Source organism: Rhipicephalus microplus, unplaced genomic scaffold (assembly GCF_043290135.1).
Source record: "Rhipicephalus microplus isolate Deutch F79 unplaced genomic scaffold, USDA_Rmic scaffold_13, whole genome shotgun sequence".
Lineage (NCBI taxonomy): Eukaryota > Metazoa > Arthropoda > Arachnida > Ixodida > Ixodidae > Rhipicephalus > Rhipicephalus microplus.
In genome coordinates, this window is record NW_027464586.1 from 18,329,565 (window position 1) to 18,342,589 (window position 13,025).

A 13,025-nucleotide genomic window follows, 5' to 3' on the forward strand; every position below is an offset into this window, starting at 1 on the left:
GATGGCAAAGAGCTGGGCGGAAATAACCTCTTGTGATGTTGTGCGGAAGCTTGTTTTTCGCTAAACTGGCCAAAATAGGATTGTCTCTGCCTGCCCAACAGCGTCATGGGAAGCCGATACTTGTTTGGTTTTTGTGCGCGCACCCTTGGAAGCCGTCCTTAAAAGTGGCTTTCTGTGCACGCTGCTTGTTTGTGCCTTTCGGGACTGAGACCTGTGGTGGACAGTTTTGTGTTTTCTGGAGCTCCAGTTGAGGCCAGTTAAGGGTACTGTTCGCCTGGAGGGCCAAGAACACAACTCGTGGAAGGGAGGATGTGCTTGTGCTGTTTAGGCTGCTTGGCCGCATTGGCACGGGCACTCAGTTTAAGGGGGCGCATGGGGTCGAATACAGACCGTGTTGAAGCCGCAGTTCTGGTGGCAGTGGTCGGTGAAGCAGCGCTGGCAGCAGCAGATGCCGCTCATGTGCTCTCCTCTGAGGGAGAGGATGATGTTGTGTGTTGAGGAGAGGGTAATAGGGAATCCACCACTCCTGTCGTCAGGTCCACTTTCCTAGGCCCGCGCTCCGGTTCACCCTCGGGAAGGGCACGAGAAATCCCAGGGTCTGTCGATGCGGAGAGGGGGGTGGAATCCAGTGGCGCAGCGGAGGCTGCAGTTTCGGTTGTCTCGCTGGCAGACGACGCAAGCTGCTCTTCACCAGGTTCGCCCAGCACAACCTGTTCTTCCCACTGACCTCCACTAGGAAGCTGGATGGTGCTTAGAGCGCGCCGGCTTGAAGCCACCGGAAGTCGGTGGCCTTGTCCCGGAAGCCGGTGCTTGCTCCCGCCTGACTGCTGCCGGCGTGCGTGTTTTCTGGACTTCTCTCAAAAGAATGTCTGCCTGCTGTGCTGTTAATTGCACAAGCAGGCCAGAAAAGTCTTCTGGAAAGACGTTTCATGCGTAAGTGCCCTTAAATCATTCTTAATTCCCCGTAACTGACCTGCACGGAGCATGAGCACGGAGCATTTGCGATGCGTAGAACGGCGTGGTAAAGCTGTCCGGTATTTGTCTTGCAACTTGTACCAGCAGTCAGTTATGACAGAGCTTTCCGGTCACCTTGAGAAGCTATACCCCGAGTTACATGACCACATGTTCGAATCCGCGGCTGACTCAAACCACTTTGTGCGACTGGTAAAGTGGGTGATCGCCTCCTATATAAAGATAAGGATGCATCACACCGCGAAGAAGGCGACGACCAAGGTAACTGGATCAAACATCCGCAAGCAGCTGACAAAGCTTATCCTACTCAAGCACCAGTAAAACATTCACACAAATTGACCAGTACGTGTCTTCTTCATCAGCTCCAATAAACAGGCCATTCGGCCTTCAGGTCCTTTTTTTCAGTTTCATGTTCTATGTTACTATAAATCGATATCAAGCTTATGTGGAGTGAATTCTATTCACACGGTTTTATTATAAAACACACTGGTTATAATAAAACAGGGAACAGCTTGGTCTGAGTTATAGGAAACTTTGTTGCTGAAGTTCTCATTTAGGTGCAGTAAAGGTTAAGGTAAGTTGAGGATTCAACCCTTGTGTCGTGGTTTTGATGGGTTACTTAGGCTCCAACCCCCGATACACAGACCAATCACTGTCTCCTGGGGACTTGATTTGGTGGATTACCAAATCCGGGCTGAAAACACTGGTAGCAACGCCCCCCGTAACCCTCAAGCGACGGCCACTCTCTACCACGAGAAAAAAAAGGAAAAGATCGAGAGCAAACCAAACAAATACAACCAACACTCAGAAACCCGCAGAGACACGTGCAAGCGGCCGTAAAAGCTTCTATAAACGCGGCCTGCGTCGCTAGATCCCACGTTTTGTACAAGACCGGACAGCCACTCCGAATCTTGAGAAAAAGAAAATGGATGCGCGTCAGAAAAAATGCAGTTTTACGTGCATACGCTGTCTCATTAAAAGCCCATTAAACAAACCCTGATCTGCGCCTACATAGCCCTTATTGTTACTTGGCTTACTCTTCTAACCACGAGCAAGTATTTACAAAAAAGAAATTAACGAAACGCGATCCAAAGAACAGCAGCACGCCGGCATAACTCGCGTCGCGCGTACCGCGTAGCGCAGCAGACCACCTCCTTCCGGGACAAGCGGCGGCACTTCCGGTGGCTTCGCAAGCTACCGCTTCGGGTAGCGCCGGTGCGCCATCCAGCTCCCTAGTGGAGGTCAGTGGTTCTTCCCGCTCTCCGTTGAAAACATTGCCGTGGATGGGGGGAAACTGTTAGAGAATGCGCCAAGCGGGAGTGCAACCGCTGGCTCCTCGCTCTCTCCCTTTGCGTTCTCCTGCCTGAAGATGGAACGGAACAGGTTTCCGGCAGTAAGGGGGGGGGGGGGCGCATGCTGGTCTGATGTTCGCTGGTGCAGCCAGTGCGCCATTTCTCTGCGAAGTTCACAGGCAGCTGATCCGGTTGCCCTCGCTCTCCACTCTGCAGCTTGGAGAGGAGGCTGGCGTCTTATGCTCCCTGGAGGAGGACGTCGTGGGCATGGATGAGGTGGACGTGCTGCATTCTATGCTTACCATTGGCGACAGTACTTAGATGGAGTCTGTCTGTGCCGAGACAGAAACGCCGGACAGCTTGAAGATGGCCGGCATTCTGCCTGTCTTGACTTTGGTGGCCGTGGCGTTATTTTTCTTCGAAGTCCCCTGCGACGAAGCGTTGCGGGCTTTCAAGCTCCTCGACGATGAGGTCTTGACTTGGGTGTATCAGCCGGCAGCTCTTCATTGGGGCTACTTTTGGCAGCCTGATGCTTGCGGGACCTGGTATGGACTAGAGTGCCTGGTTTGTTGAGTGGACGGGTGCCCGCGTGTTTTGTCAGCCATCGGCCGTGGCGACGAACGTCGTGTTGAGGTTGATGGAGATAAAAGAGAAATAAAAAAATAAAGAGAACAAATGTAACTACACTTTTTTTCATTGTAGCCCCGTAAAGGGCTGCTCGCAAGGCGTGATTGAAAGGCAGATAACGGCGAAGCGCATAGGCGTGCGCGAGAAGCTCGGAAAAATAAAATTGCGCACCGAAGAAAAAATTTGCCCCGTATATACATGGTACACTGCAAATGTCATTGAAAGACGATAATCTTACACCTGGAGAGGTTTAACAAAACGTTTATTTGACTTTCTGCACAAGAAGATCAGTGAAACGGATACTGCAGGCGCTACGTCGGAATGCCTCGAGCGTGCAGCGGAGGCAAACGAGCACATCAAGTCACGTCACATGAGAGACATGAGCGCTATCTGGCAGTTATCTTGAAAAACGAAACGCGCGCGCTCTGCGCGCTTGTCTCGGAAGTGATAAGGTGTAAAACGCAATGCGACAGGTAAGTGCTACCACCAAGTCATCTTGGCAAAGCGTTTGAAACACTTGCCTTTTCGTGCAAGTGTTGCATGGTGAGCGCAACGTGATGAACGGTATGGTCCTTAGAATGACTTATGTATGCATTTTCTAGTAAGAGACACACAAACAGAATATTGGCGTGTTGTTATGGTGCCGCAGATATGCGCAATTATTGCTTTTTAATTGACAATCGCACTAGTATGAACACTGAATCTTGAGCAATATTGGTGGGCGCTGCGGATGGGGTCGGCCATTCGAAGTATCGTTAGGCCACTTTGGTGCTGTTTAGGGTAACATAAAGGTGGACAAACAGACAAACGTACAGACTTCACCTAAACTTTCACCTAAAACCGCTCAAGAAAATACTAATGCAATCCAACAAAAAAGTATGCCAGCGTGTTAGTTCACTAAGGCATACCATATTACAAATTAGAAATTGCGTGTTCTTACATACGACTCAGAGAAGTACCGGCTATTGTGGCCGGCAGATTTCGATGACAACCTGCGTAGCTGAAAGCACGACGCATAGACCGTCAGCGCTCTTTATGCGGACACCGCACAAAAGGAGAAATGATTGATTTAGGCTCAGAGATGTCTTAACTTTACAGTCATTATTACACTTTACAACTGCGTGTACCCAAAGGAAAATATCGCTGGTAGCCTGCACACCGACGCCGCTGGTACGATATGTATAAGCCTAAGCCTTGTTCAAGGTACGAGGCACTTGGTAAGGTCGCTCTCGACGCTGTGAATTAAGATGACTGAAATTTCTGCATTTAAGCTTCGGAACATTTCTTACTGTTACCTGAAGCAAGTAGAAGGATGAGCATGGCCAGACATTCATTCGCGGTGTTGTGGAATTGAACGACAGGTGAACCTCATTGTCCTTGCGAAGCGATCGGGAGAGCTCATTTACGTTTCGTCAACTTGGCACCATAAACGATTTCCTTTTTTTGTTAGTAGTGGCGCCCCGCTCCAGGCTTTTAAACAGTGCAACATGGAATTGTTGCCGCAATACACGACTGATGCGAATATGGTATAAGCGGCGACATCCAAAAAACGTGCAAAAATTGATGCAATACGCAAGTGCACTGGAAGATTTACGTATGCTCTGGATCTGTTCGGGTAGCGTCTATCCATGCCATCGAGTCAAGCGTTTTATATTCAACGACACCAAAACTAACCACGGCACATGCCAGATAAATGTGCACGCTACGCTGGTAGCAACAGTGAGTGCTCCAGTATGCACCAGCATTTTCCAGCGAAATTTCCAGAGTTTCCATCGCATTCCAGTGTGCACAAGCATCACAGTAGTTAAGCCAGCGCACTTACCAGTGAGAGAAGAACAGCGAAGCTAGGCAGACGTGGCTGAGTCGGGACCGAGCGAAGACGGGGGCCAGGGCACAGGATGGCGTCCAACAGAGCTCCTGCATCAAAGTCGCTGCGGGCTCCCACCTGAACACAGAGCTTCTTCTCGTCGCTTGAAGTCGGCCAGGCTTGTTTCGGTCTTCTGGCGTTGGCCAAGGAACGTCTCCGGCTTTGTGTGCGAGCAGCGGCTGCCGAACGCCGAAAGGTCACTGACCTCGACCAGTCCGAGGCTTCCTTCCGTGCCAGTCAAGGACGTGAACGTCTACATTTATTTGCAAATCTTTCCCTGCTGCACGAGTGCGTCTTCACCATTGCTCCGTCGCATCAGTTGCAAGCCCCTCATCGCCGCTGTCACCATTTGCGTGAGTGCGTCCATGCCTTAGTAGCAGAACTTCCGCTGGAAGCACCACGTCCCGCTATCTTGTAATAAGAGTTATTTTTCACTGAACATTTATTTCCACGCACTGCTCACTTCTTTAACCATTCGTTCTTCCTGTTTGCATCGTTCTTTTTTAATACAATAGTCTTTCTTGGGGACCTTCGATGGAAAAATTTTGGTCTGTCTGTCCGTCCGTCTGTCCGTCTGTCTGTCTGTCTGCCTGCCTGTCTGTCTGTAAATTTGTCTGTTTGTCTCCCCTAACGATATCTCAAACAGCACCAAACTGCCAACCCCATCCGCAGCGCCCACCAATATTGCTCAAGATTTATCGTTTATAGTTTTGCGGTTGTCAGTTGTCAGTTGAAAAGTAATTATTGCGCATATCTGAATCACCACAACAACGTTTCGATGTTTTCTATGTCTGTCTTTATACTAGAAGAGGCACACACAAGTAACTCTAAGGAATGTAGCGTTTAATCGCACTGTGCTGATAGTGCAACGCGTACTCAAAATGGTGTTTCCGACGCTTTGCTACGACGTCACGGTGGTGGCACCTGCCCGTCGCTTTGCGTTCTCACCTCCAAGACTGGCGTGCATCTTTCTCGGCGAGCTGCACGCCATCGTTTTTGAAGATAACTGCCCGATGGCACTTGTGTCTAACGTGCCTAGATGCGCTCGTTCACCTCCGGCACACACTTGAGGCACTCTAAGGCAGTGCCTGCAGAATACCATTTACCGATTTTCTGGCGCAGAACAATAAATAAACGTTTTGTTCACTTTTTCCAGACGCAAGACTATCGTCTTTTGACGACATTTACAGTGTAACATGTAGATTCGGGCCAATTTTTTCGCATGCTGTGTTTTTTGTGTGTTGTTTACTATCTTTTGAAAGTTTTGTAAATATATAGAGTGTTGTGGATTTAGTGGTAACAAATGGTCTCGTCGGCTCGTTTTTTGATGATGGTTATGTAATTGGTGGTTTTTGCTTTACACGTACATACACGGGAGCTTGCCCAATAAATAGCCTCGGGACAATTGGCGTCAGGTGACAGGACGAGACGATTTTCCACTTACCTCTTCACACTAGAACAGGAACATGAGTAGGGTGTACCTAGAAGAGTTGCCAAGACGCATGGGTCTAGAAGGCGAGGAAATGGTGGCTTGGTGTGAAGAACGCGAGAGGCGCATTCGCAAAGACAGAGAGGAGCAAATGGAGTTTGAAAGAGAACTGAGAAAGAAGAAAAATGAAATTGAATAGCTAACGCAAACGACGGTTAAGTTGCGGCTGAAACTGGCAGAGACCGAAGCGAGAGGACTGAAAGGTAGAGATTAGCGATAGAAATTTTCGTATCTGAGCTCCAAAGAGCAGATAACCAAAGTGTTCTCCGATAGTAGGACCTTTATTAGTAATTCGGTCTCTCTTTTCGACGGCACACTTGAGAACGTCTGTGGTGATACTTTAGGTGCAGATTCCCAACAAGTGGATGGCACAGTTGAAGGGAAGAGTGAGGGCGAGTACAGTCGAGGTTTGGTGACCATGACCAATCTGGCTTCGCGAGAAGTTTCAGAGAAGGGACAGTCGAGTTCGTTATATAGCCATGCGGCAACGCAAACTAGTGCAACGGAATGCACAATAATAGAAGAGGTAGGGAGACCTCTAGACAACCCTTACGAAAGGCCATTTGTTGTTGGTGGCATATTTGAAACTAAGGGGCACTCTCTAGACGAGACGCCGATTATTCGGGTGCACGAAGTAAAACAATTGATATTGCAAGGAGCGTATGCCTTGTAGATAACTCTGTGGTGGTAGCCGTGGAACCATCCTGAGTAACACTAGCAGATATAAGCAGTGGCGCATGCATAGGTGAGGAACATACAGTTAGCTCACCTGAACATGGCGTAATAAATACGTCATGTCAAAGTAAATTGTGTAGCGTTCCGTGTGAAGAGGAGGAAACGACTACGAAATTATTCAGTTTGCAAAACAAAAAAAAAGTTATATGAAGGAGCATGTGCATTGTGTGCAAGCCAAATAGAAAACGGAGGAATTTGTAGCAGTGTCTGTCTGCATGGCACCAGGTGTAGTGACAGATGCCGCAGGCAGGGCTGATGGCCATGTGGATAAAATTCTGAGGCAGCAATACACGCAGATTTCTGGTCGGAAATTCAGCAAAGTTTTCATTTTGCATTCAGATGAAAGAAACAGTTATTCTGTTCGTTTAGTGTGGGACGCTATAACCTTAGAGTCGAGTTCAAATAACTGGTCGCTGCATCCGTATTTAAACCACATGGAGAAGGACTTAGATGGTTTGTATATATCCTGAGTTTAAAGCTCTAATTTCACAAGAAGTGTGATTGTCTTAGTTTTGGGCAGGACGCTGCAACTTGGCTGTGAACTGTGTAGAGAAGTTTCAGTGAACGTGTAAAGCACAATAAGTGGATTATTAGTAAGATTGTAGTGAACGTTGGGAAGGAAGTGTGTTGTGTGTGGTGCAACGCGAACTTATTTGCAGTTTTTTCATGCCGGAAAAACTTTTCGGGATGGGGGCTTTTGTGATGCGATACTGCGTGTTTTAAAATTGCGCCACACCATCAGCCTCAACTAAAGAGGACGATGAAGATGACACTCGGTTGTGGCGCGTGTGGGCGTAAACATCTTTGTCTAATAAGGTCCCTTCACGGAGATTTAGGAGAGCCATGGGAGAAGAACATCGAAGCTAGGCAGACGTAGATGAGTTGGGGCCGAGTGAAGAAAGTGGCCAGGGCATGGGGGTGGCGGCCAGCAGAGCTCCTGCATCAAGGTTGCTGTGGGCTCCCACCTGGACACAGAGCTTCTTCTCGACACCTGACGTGGGCCAGGCTTGTTCTCGTCTTCTGGCGTTTGCCAAAGAACGTCTCCGGGTTCGTGTGCGAGCTGCGGCTGCCGAACGCTGAAAGGTCACTGACCTCGACCAGTCCGACGCTTTCTTCCGTGCCAGTCAACGACGTGAGCGTCTCTACCTATTTGCCAATCTTTCCCTGCTGCACGAGTGCGTCTTCACCATTGCTCCGTCGCGTCAGTTGCAAGCCCTGCGTCACCGCTGTCACCATCTGCGTTAGTGCGTCAATGTCTTGGTAGCAGAGCCTCCGCTGCAAGCACCGCATCCCGCTATCTTCTAATGGGAGTTATTTTCCTTCTGAACATTTATTTCCACGCACTGTTCGCGTCCTTAACCATTCTTTCTTCCTGTTAACCTCGTTGTCTTTTTGCATGCTGTGTTTTTTTCTCTGTTGTTTACTATTTTTGAAAGTTTCGTAAATATATATAGTGTTAGGGATTTGACGGCAACAAATTGTCTCTTCGGCTCATTTCTTGACGGTGGTTATGTAATAGGTGATTTTTGCTGTACACGAACCTACACGAGAGCTTTCCCATTTAACAGCCTCGTGACAACGACACAGCTATTTCACAGTGCGTCAAGCGAAGTGCCAGTAAATAGCATCGTGTACCAGTGCCAAACAAATGTGCAGGCATCACGCTGGGGATGCTGTTTTTCGCAATAGATAACAAAATAAAAATATAGTTGTGGCAATACGTAACAATCGTAGTACGTAAACAAAATTTCAGTACAATATGGCCCATAGAAAACAGACACAAAAAGTTAACTACAAAATTGCGCTTGTCATATTGCTACGAGGTTGGCATGCAAGAGTCCAGGGATCTGGTGTAGATCACCACTCATGCCAACCTCAATCTCCTCTTCTTCCACGCGTCCCCTCAGTATCGTGGCAATATTATGACGATAAAAAACAGACTATAACACTAATTTACTGATAAACTACGCATGTATGAAAAATGATTGGTACGTTTCGTCATGCAGAACACAACCCAAGGATTTGCAGACGACGTTACGATTGAAGACCGCATCGTGAAGTCCACAGTCCAGGGCCTCAAGATTCCAGATGTTGACCTTGCAGAACATCTCAGAAACGTGTGGGACGTGCAACCTGTGGGCATCGCACTGGTGGGTTCACAATATTTTTCCAAATATATTCATTCCAAGCGTTAGCAAGCATCGAAAGATACTGGTGTACAAAAATTTCCAATGGGAGGGTATACTACCATGTGTACCTGCTTCAAATTAACATTGCTGGCGAGACAATTGTGATTTAAATGGGATACAAGTGCCTCAGTATCCACTGACAAAGATTCTACCCTAAGGCAAGGCGTCTGGAAACTCTGTAGTGGATGGTGGTGGTACTGTCAAGGTCAATAGCGTTGCGCGGGCAGAGAGACAGGCACTTCTGGTCAAGTAAACGCAACCATAGTTTACGAGGTCATATGGCCTACAGGCTCAACATACAGGACGTTCGTTTGTCATATTGAAATGCTTTTATCAACATTTCGTAAAGCGCAGGCTTCTGTTTTTTATGTGTATGATATACTCGACGAGTACGTTACTTTTGTTGCGGTTTGCATAGTTAATTTTTCTTTATTTCTTTTGTTTCATCCTAGAGCTGTGTGCGCGGTATATGCAGTTTTACTCGTCGACTGCGTTTAGTTTCTTTGCCATGAAAATCACATGAATTATATTTTTGGGCATTTAATGTCCATTCTATCTTTTGTATCGCAAATATATACACCACTACTTATTGATTTTTAATTAGGTTCACAATGAGAGAATTCGCATAAATACTGAAGCAGCATCTTTTGCCAGAATGTTAAAATCACAGCTATGAACATTCATGAGAATGATAACAGCGCAGCAAAGACTGACGATGGTAGAACACAGCATAGCTTCCTATAAACACACTAGAAGGAACTCTAGCGCTAGTTTCTAGGGGAGTACAACACTCTCCGTTTCGGAGAGCATGGAAATGATGAGTAGCCCATGAATTTGTCTAATCTTCGTATTTTCGGATCCAGTTGGCTTCGCGTGGCTTCAAGCTGCTTTGTTCCGAAACGAAAATCAGCAAACATTCAACAGTTGCACTTCACTAAATTGATCTTTTAGACCCACCATTTGTAAATTTCATTTGAAAGAAAACTGGAACACGGCAATACCAAAGCCACAAGTGCGTTTCAAGCCCGCAAGCACAAAAAGTGGACAAATCCAAGTACTACCCATCAATTCCAGGTCGCTGAGTAGTCGCAGCACCTGACTCACTTGTAGTTACTCATAAATAATCATGTTGATGGTATGGCGACTAGGCTAACCACAATTGAAAACGAAATGTGACGATTTTGAAAAAACAGAAGGAAACACTAGCCGTGCTGGAACGAAATCGCCTCGCTATGGAAAAGCATATTCACGAACTAACTATAAAGCTGGATGACCCAGAGAATAGGAGTCGACGCAATAAGTTAGTCATTCAAGGTATCCCGGAGGAACTCGAGGAGGATGTGAAATTACTTGAACACACCGTGAGGCATAATATTTTTAAGGAGATATTGCGCCTTGAGGTGAAATCCCTCGAACACATGAACAGAATAGGCACCCGAAATGATGACCGAACTCGTCCGGTAATTATCCAACTCTGACTTTTCTGAGAAATATAATATCCTGTCTAGTTGCTCCAAACTTGATGGCACATCGTTTTCTATTTTTAAGGATTTTTCGAAAAGAGTGAGAGAACTGATAGCTAGATTATGGCAGTCTTCCGCAAGCGACAGAGCAAAAGAGGCGAAATTTAAATTGATCTTCGACAAGCGAAAGGTTGACAAAAAAATATTTACTTGGGACCTAATAAAAAATGTGAGGATTGAGCTAAAGCAAAACTTCCGGTCCACACGAACGGCCAGCACCACTTCATCCACGCGTGGAGGACGCAATAAAATTAACACGTAATGACAGCACTCGGAAAAACAGCGTTCTTTTTCTGAATGCTCGGAGTGTTGTCAATAAATTCAATCAACTAGAGCAGTTATTCCTAACGCACCAACCTCATATTTTAGTAATTATTGATTGATGTGTGGGGTTTAACGTCCCGAAACCACCATATGATTATGAGAGACGCCGTAGTGGAGGGCTCCGAAAATTTCGACCACCTGGGGTTCTTTAACGTGCAGCCAAATCTGAGCACACGGGCCTACAAGATTTCCGCCTCCATCGGAAATGCAGCCGCCGCAGCCGGGATTTCATCCCGCGACCTGCGGGTCAGCAGCCTAGTACCTTAGCCACTATACCACCGCGGCGGGGCATATTTTAGTAATAACTGAAACGTGGCTGCTACAGGGAGTGCAGGATTTTGAAAGAGTTCCACCTTTATACAGACTGCTTCGTTTGGACAGAAAATCAAGAGAAGGAGAAGTGGCAGTCGCAATTAAAAATAACTTAAAATGTTCTGTAGTAGACAATATTCCGGACAAGGAAAGCAAGCCTATAGTGCAGAATCACGTACGGTGACAAGAACGTAATATTAGGGGGCGTGTACAGAGCTCTGAATTCAGAACCAGAATACATTTAAAAGATGCAAGACTATTTTTCAAGGCACACTAATTTAAGATCTAAAATTATCATCATGGGGGATTTCAACTTACCCGGAATAAACTGGAACAATCCTTCGCATGACGGACGAGAAGCATGCAGCTCGGATCTACTGTTGTCCACCGCGTTTAAATATTCATTATATCAACTGGTTACTGAAGATACCCTAATAACTGCTTCATCATCGCTCCTTGACTTATTATTTGTGAGCAGCTCGCTACACGTTTGCACAGTGTCCACAACAAATAGCACTTCAGATCACAAAGTCATCATCTCATTCTGTTCCCTATCAACAGCCCAATAACACAAATGCCAATATACGTAGCAACCTCTGCTCATGTAGACGATCCTGCCACGTTGTTTCCTGGAGACAAATTTTGTGGCCTTCAATGAGTCGAGAGACGTGAACTAACTATGGTGATGTTTCAAACGCATCGTTTCTTTTTGTGAAACTAATTTTATTCCACAAAGAAAAAAAGCGTATAAATCGAGAATATCCTTGGGTTACTTGAGAAATGATACGCTTGAAAAGAAAAATAAATCGCCGGCGGAAAAAAGGAGGCAACGCCGACACCTAGAGCCTTATCTCGACTTTATGACAGAAAGTCACGGATGCGCAGTCACGCTTCCACGAAGTACATTTGTGTTCTTTTATGACGCACAGTCCTCAGAAATTTTGGCGACACTTAGCTGACAAAAGCTAAGCCATTTCACGGATCAAAATGCACGATGACATTATTTATGAACTACAGGATGTTGCACAGGAACTAAACGTGTTTTTTTTCATCTTTTTTCACGAAATCTGCTTCCAATGCCCAGCTAGAACCGTATGCACTGAGATTTCCGATTCCGCAATCGACCATAAACAAAGCAGGTATCTTTTGTCTTCTAGAAAGGTCTCGACAATATCACAAATTCACAAATTCATTTTTAAACCGATATGCCGTATGGGTACCTAGATATCTACATAAAATATTTGTCACCTCTCTGGAGTAAGCGACGTTACCAGACAATTGGCGCAGCGCTAACATAATTCAATCCACAAATCAGGTTCAAAATTTGAATTTAATATATCGTCTAGTCTCAATAACGAGCACTTGTTGTAAATTAATGGAACATGTGATTTTTAAAGCCATAATACTCCACTTGGAAAACAACGAACTACTTTACAGCTAGCAACATCAATTTAGATCAGGCCTTTCAACTGTAACACGGCTGGCTGAACTGACAGACGAAATTGCTACTGCAATTAGTGATGGATACCAAATAGATGCGACTTTTTTAGACTTTTCGAAGGCGTTCGACGTTGTTCCGCATGAAGATTCACTCACAAAGCTACTCGCATTTGGAATAAACAGTAAAATAATTTTCTGGACCTCCAGTATACTGAAAAAGCGAACACAACGCGTGAGGATTGGAAAACATGTTTC

General features: G+C 46.2%; 1 protein-coding gene across 2 annotated transcripts in view; it reads left to right on the forward strand.

Annotated features, from left to right (window-relative positions):
- The window catches only part of LOC119162997 (luciferin 4-monooxygenase), a 562,016-nt gene that overhangs the window by 55,979 nt on the left and 493,012 nt on the right, over window positions 1-13,025 (forward strand). For both annotated transcript variants that reach the window (XM_075882642.1, XM_037414886.2), the window contains exon 2: window positions 8,989-9,132. In XM_075882642.1, the coding sequence (XP_075738757.1) occupies window positions 8,989-9,132 (144 nt within the window). The remainder of the gene's footprint in view (window positions 1-8,988; window positions 9,133-13,025) is intronic.